The sequence below is a fragment of the Rhopilema esculentum genome, chromosome 1, assembly GCF_057945365.1.
Source record: "Rhopilema esculentum isolate cy_ngs chromosome 1, ASM5794536v1, whole genome shotgun sequence".
Taxonomy (NCBI): domain Eukaryota; kingdom Metazoa; phylum Cnidaria; class Scyphozoa; order Rhizostomeae; family Rhizostomatidae; genus Rhopilema; species Rhopilema esculentum.
Genome location: NC_142815.1, coordinates 601329 through 620523, shown reverse-complemented (window position 1 = coordinate 620523; position 19195 = coordinate 601329). Strand labels below are relative to the sequence as shown.

At 39.1% G+C, this 19195-nt stretch overlaps 5 protein-coding genes across 5 annotated transcripts; all 5 read right to left on the bottom strand.

Annotated features, from left to right (window-relative positions):
- Positions 1-3116: 3116 nt before the first annotated feature.
- On the bottom strand, positions 3117-4059 carry LOC148960603 (uncharacterized). Its single transcript, XM_089113735.1, has one exon. It carries the CDS (start codon positions 4057-4059, stop codon positions 3136-3138), a length of 924 nt encoding a protein of 307 aa, XP_088969861.1. The 3' UTR covers positions 3117-3135.
- A 1292-nt stretch (positions 4060-5351) lies between these two features.
- LOC148960602 (uncharacterized) lies at positions 5352-6098 on the bottom strand. The gene has a single exon (XM_089116114.1). It carries the CDS (start codon positions 6096-6098, stop codon positions 5352-5354), a length of 747 nt encoding a protein of 248 aa, XP_088972240.1.
- An 854-nt stretch (positions 6099-6952) lies between these two features.
- Positions 6953-7474, bottom strand: LOC148960601 (uncharacterized). The gene has a single exon (XM_089116112.1). It carries the CDS (start codon positions 7472-7474, stop codon positions 6953-6955), a length of 522 nt encoding a protein of 173 aa, XP_088972238.1.
- A 529-nt stretch (positions 7475-8003) lies between these two features.
- On the bottom strand, positions 8004-9311 carry LOC148960600 (uncharacterized). Its single transcript, XM_089116107.1, has one exon. The coding sequence runs from the start codon at positions 9309-9311 to the stop codon at positions 8004-8006; it is 1308 nt and encodes a 435-aa protein (XP_088972233.1).
- Positions 9312-9407: 96 nt separating this feature from the next.
- LOC148960599 (uncharacterized) lies at positions 9408-10085 on the bottom strand. The gene has a single exon (XM_089116102.1). It carries the CDS (start codon positions 10083-10085, stop codon positions 9408-9410), a length of 678 nt encoding a protein of 225 aa, XP_088972228.1.
- Positions 10086-19195: the final 9110 nt, after the last annotated feature.

Sequence of the window (19195 nt, the reverse complement as noted above, 5' to 3'; positions counted from 1 at the left end):
ACACCGTTTACTGACAAAGCAACTTTGAGTCATTTATTGCTTAGTTTCTGCCAAAGACAGTATGATCTTACTTTTGAAAATGTCATTTTAAAAGATTGAGGACAACGCCAAGGTCAACCACCTAGGCCTATTTAACTGACTATCAAGAAATTATCTTGTGGAAAGTGAAAATGGCTCAAATTTAATAGTTATCACAAGCCCTGCGTCAAGCCATTAGAAGAGAGCAGACAAATTTTGCGACCGCGTCCTTTGGTTTAGCTCAAAATACATTCCAGAAAATTTCTTGGAACTGTTGGCTTTGAACTTCAATTTAATGGTTCTTAAAAAAGAAGTAAACTCTCATTCCACAGTTTCAAAGTGCCGACAGTTTTTTTTCTTTTGTTCTATTGGGCTGCCGACAGGGTGTCATTTGGAACTTTTGGGGCATCTGCCCCCCCCCATGACACCCCATAGCGCCATCCCTGTATCAGCCCATTGAACCTTTGATTTTGCTGTTCAAAATTCTGTTTGTCAAGCTGCAAGAATATATCTGGGATGCCTTGTCAACTGCTTTCTGTATCACCTTCTCTGTGCGGTTTTGATGCAGCATGGTCTCGAAATTTGTCCACTGCCTTTTTCCAGTTATTGGAACCTTCTGATTCACTCCTGTATACAAAGGGTGACTTTTCTTTCTGTTTGAATGCGAAGCAAAGTTGGCAAAAAACAGCCTTCTTCTGACGATGACAGGAAAGCCAATCAAACTGCGAAAACCAGGCAGGAAAAAAACGATCTCCCCTTTTGATTTGTTGGCTTTCTTGTCTTGGTCATTAAAATGCAGTTCTTTTTTAACCCATAGTTCTTCAAGAATTTCCCCATTGGAAGCTTTTGAGGACCCTCAGACGCATTATCCTCTTTTGAAACATTTGGCTCTGTTTTCTTGCTGCTGTTCTCTGTAACAGCCTTTGTCGTTTTTTTGAAAAAAGTTTCGATGTTAGTCTGTCTGGCTCTTGAGAAACCTTTTTAATCTGTTTTATTCTCTCATTTTCTACACGACCTAAGGGTCGCATGATTTTCCTTTAAAATAGCAACAAGTTTGCAAGCTGAATGTATTTTCTCCTGTCCTCAGTTGGCAAGAATGCCCAGCAGTTCGTCAGGTCTAATGAGGTTTCCATGGTCTATTGTCAACACAGAATGGATGTTCTTCATTGTGAAAACTGAGGACAAAGGGATTTTGTGTTTCTTACAAGGAGAGTATTATTTACAGAAAAAACCCTTTCGAGGAAGGGAACCAGTGCAACTTGAACTCAAAGTACCCGTTTTTGGATAGGGATTAATTGCCAAGAGATTTTTTGTATACTTGTATGTGGACTTGATTAACGACATTTGTCTGACTGAACATTTTATGATTCATCTATACACTGCTGTTTAATGGTATCACTGATAATTGGATTGTAAATCATTCAATTCCATTGAGATTGATCTTGTTGGAAATTGCTTCTATTTTTCCCATTCTGATATCTCAACAAGAGTGAAGGATGGATACTCACTGCAAATTGCACTTGCATGGCAGGGTATGTCCATGGCACTTATTTCTATTATTTCTTTTCATCTGAACAATTTTTTATCAAAAAAGATTGTGACTGAATTAGGATATATTTTTAGAGTTGTCAAATATCTACAGGCCTATATTACACAAAACTACTATATTTATTTTATGTTTAACACAATAAAGTTATATACACAGTGCGTGCCATTTAATGTAATTTTTACTATATATTTATTTAATGTTTAACACAATAAAGTTATATACACAGTGCGTGCCATTTACTGTAATTAAACCCATTCTCCCCAAAAAGGTCAAATGACGTCGCACGCCTTTGTGGGGAATTCTGCGTAGATAGCCCTGTGCTCGAATAGAATTCCCAGTGACACCAAATAACTCACAATTTTGTTAAACTCTCAATGATGATTCGCAATTCGTAAGTCGTAAGTAAGTCCTATCGAAAGTTTACAGGTATATATACGATTCTAATGGAAAGTTCTAGAGCCTATATTATAAGCATGAGTCCACAAAACTATAATTAGAATTTACCTGAAAGCTCTGTCATGATGACGTTAGCAACCTATTACATAAGAATCTAAATTTACTACAGCTAGAAACCTCCCGAAAGAGGGTAGGCACTAGATCATAGAGAAGTTGAGGACACGATGACGCAGAGACCATAAACAAGATTTTATTGAAATTGAATGCAAGGTCATTGTGTCGAAACTGAGCGCCATACTCGTAGGATTTTTACACGTAGAAGAATTTTGCAAATGGTTATCTTCGATAAATCACTTGAGCAACTCTCACAAATGTTCCAGTAGAAGAAAGCTTCTTTAAAAGTCAGCACCAGGCTGGCGAAGGATCTAACCTGGTCTTTTTCTTCTCAATACCAATGGCGAAAAGGAATAAATAATTACCACACAAGAAATTAGAAAAGGACTTTTTACAGGTAGGTACATTTCATTTTTTTTCATTTTTCAAGCTAATTTGGTTTGTTTAAATATAAGACACTGAAAAGACACTGAAAAGGCAATGAAAGTAAACACAGCATAATCAAATTTCATCAGGAAAATAAATGTATGAAGTTTTCAGAATGAGTTTGTTTAATGCCCCTATATATATATATGAATTCTAAGCTATAAAAGCAGCTAACGAAAAAGAAACACTCTCAGTTGCTCTGAAGACGACCATGAAATGGTCGAAACATGTTACCACATGTTACCACAGCACTGAAAATAAAAAGAGCGCATAAAATCAAATTGATGCCTATTTCTTTAAAGAGTATCTGCCTTCTTCTAGTTGTGCACTTTATATATATATATATATGATGATGACCAGGTGCAGTAATTTTACAATTGGGCAGCAGCAGCACCTATGTGGAAATTATTTCCTTCTGTAAGCCTTGGCCTTCTGAATAAATATATATATATTATAATAGTATATATATAATATGAATAATATTATATCAGAAAAATAAATTTGATTACTTAAATCTGCCTTATTTTAGAACAGATATTCATGTCTGGGGATGTAAGTTCCACGAGCAACCAGAGCATACAAACAAAGGCAGAAAATCTTTGAATCTTGGTATGGCTTTTGTTGATATAAACTCACAAGCACTTTGTACAAAGGAACATGTTATCAGTCATTATTTGAGCAGCTTGTGCTACTGTAACAGTGATACATTTTAGATTTTCCAAATGATATTTCTTTTTGCAGTTGCTACATTCAATGAGTGTTGCTCCATCAAAGTGTCTGTTGCAGGTGCAGAACATGCTAAGATGGTACAACTTCTGTGTATGGGTGATAGTAGCTTTGATGTGTGGAAACATTTCCATTTTTTTCTGCTGAAGACACTCCAGAAGGTGAGGTCTCATCTCCTCCTGATTCCATAAAACTGTGCAAGGATCTATGCCATGAGCAAGTGCAGTTGCATTTGCAAGACAGAATAGACCACAGTCTCTCCCACCACTTTGCTTCTGCTGCACAATGACAGTGACATTTAGCAAGCCATTTTCTTTGCTTAATGAGCCGTACATATGGAGCAATTGATTTTCCAAACTTCTGTTTAAGCCAGTAGACATGCTTTCGTAGACAACAACATTGCCCCCGTTGATTGAGGAGGATACAACCCAATGATTTCCAGTATTGTGACACTGAATTGCTTGGTGGTTTTCTCTGGCAACATTAATCAATTTGCAATGTGCCATGGCTATTGTATTGTTAAGCCCTGCAATACCATTTCCCAAAGACTTGAGTAGATCTTGGCCTGCATCAATGTGTTCATCAAAGAGCCAGCCATTTGAATCAAAAAGTGTATCTTGAAGCTGTCTTGACAATTTTATGCCATTAATCTCAACCCATAAAGAGTTTTCTTCTGCCATGTCAGGTATCTCATCAACATTGATTGGACCAAGTAGTTCAGTGAGTATACCTCTCTTTCTACTTTCCATTAAGTTGTTCTCTGATACTTTCGTTGTTAAGACTTTCTTGCCTTCATGTTTGTACGGGGTAATTCCTTTTATTTTCACCATTTGTTGTCTTTTGATGAAGGCATGATCTCTCTCCTAGCAATGCAAATTTTAATAGAAACAAATTATAAAAATTGGAACCAAGAACGACTGCACCCGGAGGGTAGGGCAGGGGCAGTGGCCCTCTGCCTTAGGGAAATCGACCATTTTTCTTTGTTTAATTATTTTTCTACCCCTTTTCCCTGAAAGGGGTGTAAAATAAGTATTTCTATATGTCCCATTTATACAGTTCTTGATAACATCTTACTTGCATTTCGTTTTGTTTATTCTTCCTTGCAATTTTTGCTGCCATGTCAATGTCCACACCCTGGTGACACATGTACCTCACACTTCCAGCAGAAAGGAAAGGTATCCCGTCAAAAGGGAAAGATATTCCATTCCTTGCAGTCACTTGCCACTGTGTCCTTTTTTTTTTCTTTGCCAGAATTTAGGATTTCCTCAACTGATTTTTCTGCGGAAAATAATACCATCTATAGGCTTATGCAGAAAAAATTTTTTACTCGGATTTTGCAAAAAAAGTCCGTAATCCTAATTTTGATCCTGTTAATCTATATAATTTTCACACACCTATTTCAAATATTTTAAGTAATAAATATTCTAATTAGACAAAGCATTTGACTTATTTTAGCAAGCATTGCGTGATATGATTCATCAAGAATTTGCTATTTAAATCTTGCTTACTGACACTTTTGTCGTAGCTGGCCAAAAAGTGAACAATGTTGAATTTTAAATTGTAGGTCTTGCATTAGCACTTACCAAATTCCACTTCCTTATAAAAACATCTCCATCCAGTGCAAGAATCTTTCTTGAAGTCTTTGAAGGCACGTATTGCTTCATCCTTGTTTTCGAAAACAAATATTTTATTTCCATTTTCAACATCTATATCGTCTGTCGGCATGTTCGGGAAATTGGGTGTTGGTTCCCACCAAATTTTAAAATTTTCCCGCTAATTTCCAGAGATTTCCTCTGAAAGAGGCTTCGGCCTCATTTCCGTTTGCATAACGTCATCGTGTCCTCAACTTCTCTATGATCTAGTGCCTACCCCGAAAGAGCTAGATCAACTATTACGAGGCTAAATATGAAAACGAGGTTGACTAGGAAGTTCGATTAAATTAAGGTTGGCCTAAATGACGGATAGGATAATCGTTGTTATATACGTGTTTACATAAAGATTTAAATGTCATAATCAGTCAGCAAATATCAAAGGTAAGCTTCTCTAGAATGTTCTAAAACTTCTGACATAGGGTACACTCAGATTTAGCACACCCTCCCCCTATTAAAGTGTGACTACTGCTTTAATATTCCATACTGAGTTCGTTCTCTTCTTCAAGTGCCACGCCCATGATCCGATTCTTCGCGTTCAACTTCGCTGGTCTCTGAGGGCGACAGATTTCTGATGCATTTGGACTTTGTTTCAGCACAAAAGTTGGGGCTTCTGGATTGAGTGGTGTCTCCTGCACATCTTCTCCAATCTCCAAATCGCAGACGAGTTGCAGTGGTCTCTCAACGATGTAGCCGTTGCCCAGCCGTATCTTTAATCCTTGAACAGTGCCATCTGATCCTTGGATGTGCTTCATAATCCTCCCGATCTTCCAATGAGCCTTGTTCTTTAAATCGTCTTTCAGAAGAACAACAGATCCTTTATTTGGAACTTCAGGGTTTTTATCGCTTAGGTGTCTTCTTCTTTCTTCTAAGGCTTTTATATACTCCCCCATCCATCTTTTACGTAATTGCTCTTTGGTTCTTTTTAGATGAATCAAACGTTTAGCTGATCTCTCCTGCGGTTCCATGTTCTCAAAGTCTTCTTTCAGTTGAATGGAGTGACCCCCTCTTATGAGCATATTTGGCGTGATTACTGGTTGATCGACCTCTTCCCCTTGATAGCAGAGTGGTCGGTTGTTCATCGCAAGTTCCACATCCAATAACCCCTTTTCAAGCTCATCGAAACGCAGCCTCCCTTTTCCAATCATTTTCGCCAAGCTTTTCTTCATTATGCCGATAAGGCGTTTGAAGAACCCGCCCCACCATGGGGCTCTTGCCATGTTGAATCGCCAGCTGGTTCATCGTTCTGCGAGATAGTTCATCAAGATGTGATCGTTCTTCAATCTCTTTAGCCATTTGCTTGTAGTGATGAATGCTTTGGCGTTGTCGCTGATCATCATCTTTGGTGTACCTCGTCTTGCCATGAATTCTTTGAAAGCGATCTTGAATTCTTCAGCCGTCATATCTTTACATAGCTTAAGGTGTACTGCTCTTGTGCTTTTGTGAATAATGCCACGTACGCTTTCCCAACCTTATTCTTGTTCTGCTTGTATTCGATGGGTCCTGCAAAATCCACTCCAGTAACGGCGAATGGTTCATCCATCACAACAGGGAAATCTGGCAGCATTGATTTGGTTGGGGAGTGTAGCGGTTTTGCTGTGAGTCTTTTACACCAGTTACAATTTCGGACCAATTTCTTTACAACTGTTCTCAGTTTAGGAACCCAAAATCGGTCTCTGACGCTGGCCATTGTAGCTGATACGCCATTATGCAACACTTTCTTGTGATTCGCTGCGATGATAAGATCTGTTAACTTATGATTTCTTGGCAGCCAAATTGGATTGTAGTTTGGAATTCGACCATTATACCTCATTAATCCGCATTCGTCTTCAGTGAGCTGACAATGCTTTGTTTCTCCAATTTGTTCTTGGGCTTTTTTGATCCAAAATGTCTCCGCAGTCTCGATTTATTCTACTGTTATAATATTGTCCTTAGCTACCACCTCATTCTTCTAACATCTTCTGATAAACCGCATGATATACGCTGTAATTCTTAGCATCTTGTTGTAAGGATGTTTAAGCAGCAGTGTTTCGAGGTGGTTTGTTTCTGGTTCTGTGGCCATCAGCTGCTTTTCCTAGCTTCCCAACTTTTCTTTCAGTGACTGACTCGTCTCTCGTACTTCAGGTTGCTCCGGCCATTCTTCGTTGTTTATGAGCCAAAGAGGTCCTTCCTTCCAAAATCGAACAAGTTTCTTGGGGCTGACTCCCCTGCTCCCAAGGTCTGCCGGATTATCGTCGGTTGGGACGTAGTGCCACTGAATGAAATCCTTCTCTTGGATGGCTCTGGTTCTGTTTCTCACGTACTGACTCCATCTTCCTTGATCCTGTAGCCAGTGTAACACGGTTGTACTGTCAACCCATCCGTGAATTTCACTTATCGTACAATCAGACAGTATGTTCTTTAGGTGACTCATCAGTTTGCTAAGCATGTGTGCTGCTGTTAATTCAAGTCGCGGGATTGACGTAGCTCTTGGGGCAATCCTTGATTTTGCTACTAACAGCTTGCTTTCTGCCTGGATACCTTCGTAATGAGAAACCACATACACAGCTGCAGCAACTGCCAATTTACTAGCATCAGAGAATCCATGCACAGTCATTTTTGATGGTTTTTCTTTTGTCACACTTCTGGGAATAGATATTGTTGGACATTGCTCCAGCTTCTTTATCCATTGGTTCCAGCGATCTTGAATATCTTTCGGTAATTCTTCATCCTATGACACTCTCAGTAGACATACTTCACTGTATATGATCTTCCCAACAATGATCACCGGTGCTGCGATTCCTAATGGGTCAAAAATTCCGTTTATTGCTGAAAGCATTTTCCTCTTCGTAACAATATCACCATCCAAGCCTTCGATGCAATGTTCGAAACTGATTTCGATCATGTCCTTTGACTTGTTCTATTTTATTCCAAGGATCTTTGTTTCGTCAGCTTGTGTTCCAACAGTGGTTTTTGCATATGTTTCTTCTACATTTGCCTCTTGACGTACTTCTTCGTTATGCTCTACTAGATCTGCGTTGCTGTGCCATTTGTGTAAGGTGAAGCCACCGGCTGCCATAATCTCCCTACTTTCTTCTTTGAATCTGATCAGCTCTTCCTTGTTGTCGGCTGAACATTGGATGTCGTCAACATACATATTCTTCTGCAAATGTTCCACATTCTTTGGATACTTGTCTTTGTAAAGATCCAGATGCTTGCTTAACGTCGCCCCCAAAAATGCAAGGACTTGAGGCAGACCCAAATATCACTTGATTGAAACGGTATTCTTCGATCGTTCTGCTTTTCAAATCGTTGTACCACAATAGGCGTAGAGCATCCCTATCTTGTGGTTGGATTTTGATCTGTAAGAAGGCCTTCTGTTTGTCTCCCGTGATACAATACTGATGCATTCTATTCTTCAAGAGAATGTAGAATATCAACGGCTGTAAAGGCGGTCTGGTTTCCAGCAGGTCGTTCAAGGAAGGATCTTGTGAAGTATTCCTTGCTGAACAATCATACACGATCCGAAGCTTGGTGGATTCTGCGTTGTCCCTTATCACTGCTTGGTGTGGGATCCAATGCACTATTTTGCCGGCAGGTTTATCTGGAACCCTCTCTATGATCCCTTTATCCAGCTGCTCCCTCATAATTGCATCATATTCTTCCAGCTTCCCCAGTTTTTGCAGTCTTCGTACTGTACTTGCTAGCCTTGCCGACACCAATACCTTGTTTGTTGGTAGAGATCCTGCGCTCTCCTTCCAGGGGAGTCGAGTAATGTATGTTCCATCAGGAAGGCGTTCCAGTCTTTCCATGAAGTCACTGTGAAATTCTTCTGCACTGGAACCCTTTAGGCCCAAGACTTCTAGCGAACGCATTTGCTCGAATTCATCCTTGGTCGACCTTGTAAAGAATGTCTTCTCTGTTTGCTTGCTTCTTTGGGTTGCCATACCAGACAATGTCCACCCAAGCATAGTAAATTCTGCTCCCGGATCCTTGTTAGTGTCAGGCCCCAAAACCGCTGGTTCCGCTGTCTTTATATGCTGATAGTCTGCAGCTCCGAGGATGATATGGACTGGTAGCATGCTTTCAGTTGCTTCTTCATCGCTGAATTGCAATCTTCGTAATTTCCAGTACTTCTTCTTGAGTTCACTGATGCCGTGATTTGTCAGGAATCTCAACACGTCCTTTTCTCCATTGATGCACTTCAGATCCATAGTGAAACCTTCTACTGCGTTGGATGCTACTGTCACTCGATACAGTTCCACCTGTTTGACTACCGTGCCATACATCTGCTCGATTGCTCTTCTTTCGGCTTTGAAGGGGCGTATGTTAAGTTGTCGAATTAGATTTGTGCAGATGTAAGAGCTTCCAGCGCCACTATCGAGCATTATCCTTGCGTCTAGGCCATTTACTTTGGCCATCAGTGTTGCATGGATCGTCGTGGTTTCCTCCATTGGTCTCTTACCCTTCTCATTGGCAATATATGATGCTGAACTACTGGCCTGTTCTCCTCCGAATGGGCTGCTGCTCTCACAAACCGATGTATGATGTCATCCTTCGCATTTAATACACCCTCTTGATCTGCACTTTGATGCCACGTGACCCGCACTTGTACAGTTGAAGCATAGGTTCTTTGACTTCAGCAATTCCTTTCTATGTGCTACATCCAAAACCTTGAAGCAGTCCTTGCTACGGTGATTGTTTTTTCCACAGTAAACACAGATAGTTCGGAAGTTTTTCTGCGATGCGCTGGCCAACATCACCCTGTCACTGCCCTTGAAGTCTCTCTTAGGCTCTGCTGACTTCCTGCTTGCTTGCAAACTGGATTCTGCTGTTACTGGATGTCTGTCCACGTATTTTCTCAGGTTCTCTACGAGTTGCTCTAAGTCCCATTCCTCCCAGTCATCCTCTTTAGAAACCAAGGCCTCTTTTACCGGTTCAAGCTTGTCCATAACAGTGTAGACATGACTTTGTGCTGTCTGTAGTTTCTTCATTGTCGCCAAAGTTCGTACAATACTTGCCAGTTTGTTGTAGAACTCGTGTATATCTCTTGTTTGGTTGACGTTAACGATTTGCCCCAGGCCTTCAAGTTCTTGAATCAGCGCTTTTCTGACTTTGATGTCTTTTCCATAATTGGTCTCCAGTATCCTCTTCGCTTCCTCGTATCCGTCAGGCGAGTGCAGCAATCCAAGAATGTCATCACGGGGCTTTCCTTGCACTAGCTCCATCAAATAGTTGAATTTGCTAATCTCCGCTATTCCTGATCCGTCCACTTCTACTGTAAACTGGTTCCAGAAGCGAAGCCAATCCTTGAAATCCCCTTGAAAAGGTGTTATTGTGTATTTCTGCAATTTCACTGTTGGCTGTTTCTGGGCTAGTTCCATTTTGTGTGATTTGGCGTTTTCCTGCTCCATTTGTAGTTTTCGCGTGCCTCTTCCTGTTGTTGTTGTTGCTGTTTTGTAAGCCTTGCTGCTTGTTCCATCATATGTCGCTGTTTTTCGAGATCTTCCTTGAGCTTGTGATCATTTTCCCTTTTCTGTATCACGTTTTTTCTCTCTCTCAGTTGAGTTCTCATCTCTTTGAATGGGTTGATTTCTTTCTTTTGTTTTTGAGACCATTCTCGTAGTGCTTCAATGGTTAGATCTTCCGTTTCCATAATGCAGTTCATTGCTTTGTCCTTTCCGGTTTCTAGTTCTTTTATTGCTTGAGTCACTCTTTTCAACGATAACTGCACTTCCTCAATGTCCTGTGACTGTAAATTCTCCGAGATTTCTTCCAGAAGTATTTGTTTCAGTGAAAGTTCTCTTAGAAATTTGTTCTGGACTGCCATTTTGTTGTACTAGTGTTTCCAGCTTGTTTTCTTGTTCAATGTCCTGGCAGAGTCGCCACTTTTAGTGTGGGGAATTCTGTGTAGATAGCCCTGTGCTCGAATAGAATTCCCAGTGACACCAAATAACTCGCAATTTTGTTAAACTCTCAATGATGATTCGCAATTCGTAATTTGTAAGTCGTAAGTAAGTCATACCGAAAGTTTACAGGTATATATACGATTCTAATGGAAAGTTCTAGAACCTATATTATAAACATGTGTCCACAAAACTATAATTAGAATTTACCTGAAAGCTCTGTCATGATGACGTTAGCAACCTATTACATAAGAATCTAAATTTACTACAGCTAGAAACCTCCCGAAAGAGCTAGAACAACTATTACGAGGCTAAATATGAAAACGAGGTTGACTAGGAAGTTTGATTAAATTAAGGTTGGCCTAAATGACGGATAGGATAATCGTTGTTATATACGTGTTTACATAAAGATTTAAATGTCATAATCAGTCAGCAAATATCAAAGGTAAGCTTCTCTAGAATGTTCTAAAACTTCTGACAAAGGGTACATTCAGATTTAGCACACCTTTTTGCACATTTCCCCACGGACGTCATTTGACGGTTTGAATTCTTGTTGCTCATTGGCTCATTTAAACTACTTGGATTGTTCAGAACATAAAGAAAACAATAGAGAAATAAATTTACTCTAATAGAAAATAAACTTACTACTCTCAAATATCAGAGAGTAGTTCGTCAGAATCAGACGATGATGAAAGAGCAAGGAACTGACATTTTTCCAGTGACCTTTCGAAGGTTGTCATAAAAAGCTTTTGCGGGAAGGAACCTGTAGGCCCAACAAATGTTCTTGGCCGTGAAAAAACAGAAATAGATTTTTTAAATCTGTTTTTTCCTATGCAGATTTTTGAAATTCTTGCCACACAAAAAAATCTATACGCAAGACAGAAGAATTCCCTGCAACCAGACCCGCTTAGGACAGAAACAAATTTGGCTGTACTAAAAACCTACTGCGGCATGCGTTTGTTCATGGCCATCATCAACATGCCAGAAATGAAGATGTACTGGTCCGAAGATGCCGTTTTTGGAGGATCTTTCTTAAAAAAATAATGGCAAGGAATAGGTTCGACAAAATAACACAGTACCTGCATGCAAATGATAGAACAAAGATGCCAGGTAAAGAAGACGAGAATTATGACAAACTCTATCTCGTTAGGCCTATTTTGGAAATTGTGAGGGGCAACTGTTTAAAAAACTACAACCCGCACATGGAATGTGCTGTCGATGAAGCCATGATTGCATTCAGAGGAAGGCTTGATTTCCGACAGTATTTGCCGTCAAAACCGACCAAATATGGGATCAAAATTTGGATGCGGGCAGATTGCCACAACGGCTATTGTAACGATTTTACCGTTTACTTGGGGAAGCCTAAAGATGGTACTCGTCAGGTAGGCCTTGGTAAGAAGGTAGTTGAAGACCAGTCACATCTACTGCGATAATTACTTCTGCAGTCCTGCACATTGCAAGTCTTTGCTTGAGAAAGGCTTGTATTGCTGCGGAACTGTCAGATCAAATGAAAAGGGCCTCCCATTTCGATCTTGACTCGAAGAAAAAGGTGAACAACCTCATAAAGGATGGCGGAGATTCCAAGCAATTCCAAAATGATGGGATTCTTGTTTCTGCTGGCGCGAGAAGAAGGGGCGCAAGCCAGTTCTGGTTGTATCAACAAATACCAATCCAAGCGAAGGCCCAACTACTATCAATCAGCGTCAAAAAGATGGGACCATGAAGGAAGTTCCTTGCGTTTGGCCAATTGTCAAATACAACAACTTCATGAATGCCGTTGACAACAGCGATCAGCTTCGCACACTATATCCTACAGTCCGTTCAACAAAGCGCTGGTGGCTTTATATTATGTGGTTTCTGTATGATATTAGCCTGGCAAATGCTTTCATTTGTTTTAAGGAATCAGAAAACCACAAAAAGATCAACTCAAAAGGCATTGCAATAGCCCCAAGTGTCTTGTCGTTCAGGAAGGCAATTGCAAAGTACCTCCTTGAAGGCCAAAACTATCGCAAGCGAAAGGCCTCCAAGGGAGGACTTTCTGATCATGGACACTGGCCAAAAAAAGTGAAGACTGCCAGAAGATGCAAAAACTGCATTGCTGAGAAGAAACGGGCTGAATCAAGATAGTTTGCGACGGGTGCAGCAACGATGATTCTGTCCATTTTTGCATTGACTGTTTTAGGCCTTTCCACGAAAAGAACAATTAATTAATTAAGACTTGATAAAACTATTCTAAAGGCAACTTTTAGGCTAAATTTTAGACATTCTATCTTCCATATTTTTGGCATATGAAAATATGCCAGAATGAAATTTTTCTGCATATAAATGAATGATTGAAAAATTTGTCTGTTAATATTGAATAATTGATATATTTTTTTCTTTTCAGACTTGGTTCAGTTCGCAGTCATGATGCAGCATTGTTATTAAAATTACAGGCTTGCACACTGTTGGAGTTGATGCAAAGTTGTGTCAACAAACAGATTGTGTTCCTGGAAAAGATCACGGCAACGAGCCCAGTTTTTGTTGCTTAACTTTCAATCTCATCCAAATGAGAAGATTATCCAGCTGAGATCAATTTTCAACAACATCATGGTGCAGGTAAAAGGATTGGAATCTTTGGGAATATCCTCTGAAAAATATGGCAGTTTGTGCATTCTGGTAATTATGTCGCGGATGCCAACTAGAAGGATGCCATTAGACGATTTTGTGCACGACAAGGCTTACCCAGTACCTTGATTTCTGACAACGCAAAAACTTTAAAATCTGCTTCTCTAGAGGTAAAGAAACTCTTAAGGGGGGGGGGGGGGGGGTGGAGCGATACATAAAATGGATCATTTCTGGTACATTTTTAAACCTTTGCTATCCAACTATCCTGTAAGATAAAGATTTGGCCTATATCTCATCTGACAGGAGAACCTTATAGGTTTTGGAGGGAGGAAAAAAATTTCAAAAGTTCCCCCCTAAAATGAGGAAACGCTTGCTTGAAGTTGAGGACTTCCCAGTTCAGAATAAAAGATAGATGGCTGCCCAACCAGCTTAATTCAAGAAATATCTGTTAGAGAGGTATGAAATTTAATAGAAACAAAGCTAAAATGATAAAGAATGCTCCAATGTGAGATTTTCTGGAAATTTAATTTGGTTGCTATGGTAACCACAAATGAGCGAGGCTTTTGCAATAAGTATAAATTTCAAGACAACCTAAGCAAATTTTCAAAAATGGCTCATAGGGGCATAACTAGATGTATGAGAAGTATTTCTGCCAAGTCTCATGCTTATATCTTCAAAGGTTATTAAATTAATCATATGGGGCAATCAACTGGTATCAAAAAAGGTGTTTTGAGTATTTTCCAGTTAAAGTTTATCAACGTTTCTTAAGATGTTTTTGAACTGATAAATGTAATTTTGATTCAATTTTTGCTTTTTTGGGTTTTTATATGTTCTCCTCTGTTTTACAGCAGATGGTCCTTGATCCTCTTCATTAAGTTGCTACTATGCTCTGTATGAGTGCCATTTGGGATACCTAGATTATCCATTAGAGCATGTTTTACCAACATTGAATTGCAAAACTGCTGATCCAGTTGCTACCTCTACAACCTTCATGTCTTTGTTTTGGTGCTTTGGACATCGAATCCAAATGGGAGAATTGAAAGATTCATCCACATTTTTGGAGAACCCTGTCAAGCACTTTTTTAGCAAACTGGTACTGCTCAAACGATCAACACAGAGGTAGCAAAAAATCCAAGAAAACTTCATCAAGATGGTATGGCTTATCTACAAAGGTTCCATCTGTGTAGCATTGCTTGTTCTTGTAAGCACACCAGGAGTTTAAGGAAAAAACTGTCACTTCTCATAATCTTTTATCTTTATGCTGTGATAAAGAACAGCCTTTATATTCCTCTGCATCTTCTCTACTGCTCCTTCTATCTCTTATCTTGATTTTGCTTCCCTGTCAGCAGAGCTTCTGATAGCATTTCTGTAATATTTTTGCAGCCTGTCTATTATTGGCCTTGTAAGCCTGCCTTGTCTCCCTCCCTTGTCTCCCTCCAACAGCCTTTCCATCTGAAAGCTTTCCACCTGTCTTCTACATGCTAATTAGGTTTTTCCCATCCTTTTTTGTATGTGACCAATACAATCAAGTTTTTTGACACCATTACTGTACTTATTTGAGATCACCTAGCCATACTCATTTGACTTCACCCATGAAAGTGTACTCATTTGGAGCCAGTCTCACTTGGTCTGATGTAAACACTCAAAACTGGATCTTTCTGAGTATGCTACCGTAACGAGGGTAAATTCTCCAACGAAGGAGGCTATAGCAAGAGCAAGCATTTTCACTTGTTTGCTTTCGCGCCCTTTTTCTGTATCATCGTGACAATCCTAAAGAAACCTGGTGGAGTAACATTAGAAATGGAATAGTTGACCAAGAAGAGTGGAAAGAGAATTTTGGAATGTCTTATAAGAGCTTTCACAACTTGTGCAACATGTTAAGACTGTACATCGCTAAGCAGCATACTAACATGCATGCCCCAGTTTTCACAGAAAAGCAAGTTGCGTTATTCTTGTACTTCACAGCAGATGAGGGACATTACCGCAAAGTTGCAAATGCATTTGGAATTTCAAAGGCCACAGTCTCGACAATAATCAATTGAGTTTCACTGGTCATAACACTCCATCTTGGGCCAAAATTCATGAAAATTCCGAAGATAGAAGAAGATGTCAGGAGAGCAGCATTTTGTTTTTATGCCAAGTTTGGTTTTCCACAATGTATTGGGGCGGTTGATGGCACTCGTATTCGCATAAAGAGGCCAAAGGCTAGTCCAACTGACTACCTCAATCGCAAAAATAGATATTCTCCTAACATACAGGCTAGCTGTGACTACAGGTACTGTTTCATGGATATGGTAGTTCATGATGCAAGAATTTTTGCCAACTCTGACATTAATAAGGATCTACGAGAAGGGGTAATACCCAGGTGTATGAAACAAATTGTAGAGGATGAAAAGGCTGTCCAAATTTGTCTATTGGGTGATCCAGCATACCCACTTTTGCCATTTTTGATGAAGGAATTTTGTAACAGGATATTTCTTATATTGTATAACCTCGTTTTCATTTGTACCTCGTTTAGTTTTATGTAAATCATGTAATTAATCTATTGTATGCAGTTAGTATATATATCATGAGATTTTGTAAATAAGGACTTTTGATATGAACGATAACAAGAATGTAAGCAAAGAACAAGATCTCATTTACTTTCGTTTCTCTCATGAAATCCTCTCGCATGAATCTGCGCAATACAGCTCAAGACCTCTACAAAAGTGGTGTAGGACCCCAAATCGTGCGCGCCTTCACACAAGTGTAGGTCCCGGTTAAATAACACAACAAACAACATCAGGACTCGCTGATGTTGTTTGTGACCACCATCATTCATCAAAAGAAGTTACGAATCAGACTCAGCAGCAGATCCAAGAACTTTCTCGTGCCGTTGCTGACCTTTCGCTCTCCATTCGTGCCCGCGATGCCTCGCCTCACCAATCTATTCGCTTACCTCCTCTCAGTCTGCCACAATTCACGGGAGCTGAACTGATCGACCGTTTTCGCCGGGCAGTTAACCCAAGTTTTGGCAACATCTGGGGTTTCTCCACGCCTCTGGCTCACCTACCTTAAACAACAAAGCCAGAAAGACTCTCGTGCCTTCAACATAATCTGCACCTTCGAAACCTCCAACGCCACAAAATTCACTTCGAAAACTACACCTGATGAGTTTTGTACCCTCTACGATCAATGTCTTCACAATTTTTGATGTCAGCGTGGAATTCCGAAAAAGGAACAGCTTCGTCAACTCTTGGCTGTTTATTACTCTATGCGACAACAAGATCAAGAGTCTGTATCTAATTTTGCCCACCGATTCCTCAAAACCTAACAGTCTTTTAAGTTTGCTTCCAACTAATTTATTTTAAGTTAACAATCCTTTTTATATTGATTGTAACATATTATAAATATGTTAATTCATTATATTTATCAATTAGAATTGATAAATTTCTTTATAATTGAAATCAATGAAAACACAGTTATTGTCATAAAAAAGAAGAAAACTGTCACACATATTGGACATTAGCAAGACCTTGATGTTTGATTTCCATTGCAATTTTGCAAAACCCAACCTCCCAAATGTCAAACTATGCTACATGGACACTGACAGCTTCATATACAACATCCCAATGTCACAAGATGCTGTGAATAAAGTATTGAAAGAACACGAGGACAAGTTCGATTTTAGCAATTATGACAAAGAACCTGAAAATGATTAAGCAAGGAACAAAAAGTTATTGGGAAAATGAAGGACGAGCTAGGTGGTGTGGCAATGGAGGAGTTTATCGGCTTGAGATCAAAGATGTACAGTTGCAAGATAAAAAGAGCAAAAGGTGTTAAGAAGAACATAGTCAAGCGGGAAATAGTACATGAAAATTACATGGAGAGTTTAAAGGATGAGGTAATATTCAGACATGAACAACGTAACATTGAATTGTGCAAGCACGTTGTATGCAGCATGGAGAGAATGAAGATATTGCTTAACTCATTTGATGATAAGAGATATATCCTCAGATTCTTTAATAATTTTTGATATTGTGTGTTAAGCGCAAGGTTTCTCATCTCAGTTCCTCTTGGAAATGGATTCTGCATCATAACAATTACGTTAAAATTTAAATGCGATCTCTTGTAACTTCTTGAAATAAAATTCTTTGTAAATAATTTACCTATGGCTTCTAAATTACTAATTTCATGCATTAAGTTATCTATAAATATTGTCATTTTATTAATTTTTTTTTCAATTTTTGTGTACAAGTTCTGAGGTAACTTTGTAATAAATCTAGTATTGCCATCAAAAATATTTTCAACAAGCTTAAATAGATCCGGTTGATCTTTTTCTAAGGCTCAGTTTAGACATCAGAATTGTGTTGTGTCAAATCTAATTATCAAGAATGCGACACAAGTTCATTCTTGATTTAGATGTCGTATTTTGTATTTACGAAATTGAATAGTATAAGACTCAGTAGATTATTCTTGGAGTAATATGCAGATATCCAGTTAAAAAAAGGCGCCCATGAACAGAAAGCAGAAGGTCGTGTTTTGTAACAAGAGCTTCAGGATAGATGCATGAGTCATACAATGCAGTTAGCTATGCTGACAAGTTGCATTCAAAATCGTACATACCTGGTTAAGTTTTCCCATTCCTGTTCGCCATTCTACAGTATTTTGAGTCAAATAAAGAAGTGGAGAAGATGCCCCAAAGAGAATCAGCACGGCAGCTTCAAAGAAACACCGGATGATGGAAACTTGTATGGGAAACCTATTGGCGAGAAAGGTTTAAAAAGACGCTTCGCCTCACAAAAAGGGGCGAACTGGCTAATTTTTTCGGTCTGGGCACATCTTGATCAAACTGGTCTATAATAATAGCAAATAAAAGACTCCTCAGAAAATGATAGTAAATGTTAGTCTGTAAGGAAAACTGTTTAAATTCAGTAATTTTGTGCATGGATGAATGCTTAACAGATGATGGTAAACAGAACATGGTTAGCAGAACAGGTAAATACGTCATTTGCTGACTAAACAGTAAATAAACAAAAAGTTTAACTTATTGGTTTGGCTTTGTTTCTAAGTGCAGTCATTTCATGTATGCAATCACAGCAATAAGAGACGTTGGAGCTCTGTTGAAGAATTTGCAAATATGTTGATAATATGATAGTTATGCATGTCATCAAACAGGCGTTTTTCTAAGAACATTAACTTGAAGGACTCCAGGTTTGGCTGCGAAATACTACCAAGTAATCTGTTCTTCATATATTTTAAAGTGGAAAAGCTTCTTTCACACTCCACTTGTGTCACAGCCAAAGTTACCAGCATTAATAAAGCTCTGAATATGCAGAGGATTGCATGTTAAACTAATATAGAAGCTTGAATACACATGACAAGCAACAATGGCATTTTCCTTCGCCCCTGCTTGACATAATTCATCATCTGAATCTTGGGCATTCGATGATTCATTCCCAGATGAAGTACCTGCAAAGTCTTCTTTGTCATTGACTCCATACTCCTCTCAAACTGTTTTCATTAGCTTTTGAAACGATTCGTGGAAATCCAAGAGCTGTTCCCTCATTGGTTTGACTTGGAAAACCAAGATGCTATCCAGTCCCATCCTTTTACAAATGCTTTCCAGAGCCTCTTTAGACAGGCCTTCTTTTTTAAATCCTTCAAAGCAGCGAGGGTCTAGGCATGAAAAATCTTGGTGCAGCTCTCTATGATTGGATAACCTACTTTACATGCTTTGCAATATTTGATTCATAATTACGTTAAAAACTTCAATTTTGAAGGATTTATGTGGTTCATAAAAGACACTATCAATCAGCATTGGCAGTGTGTGTTCATCAAAAGGT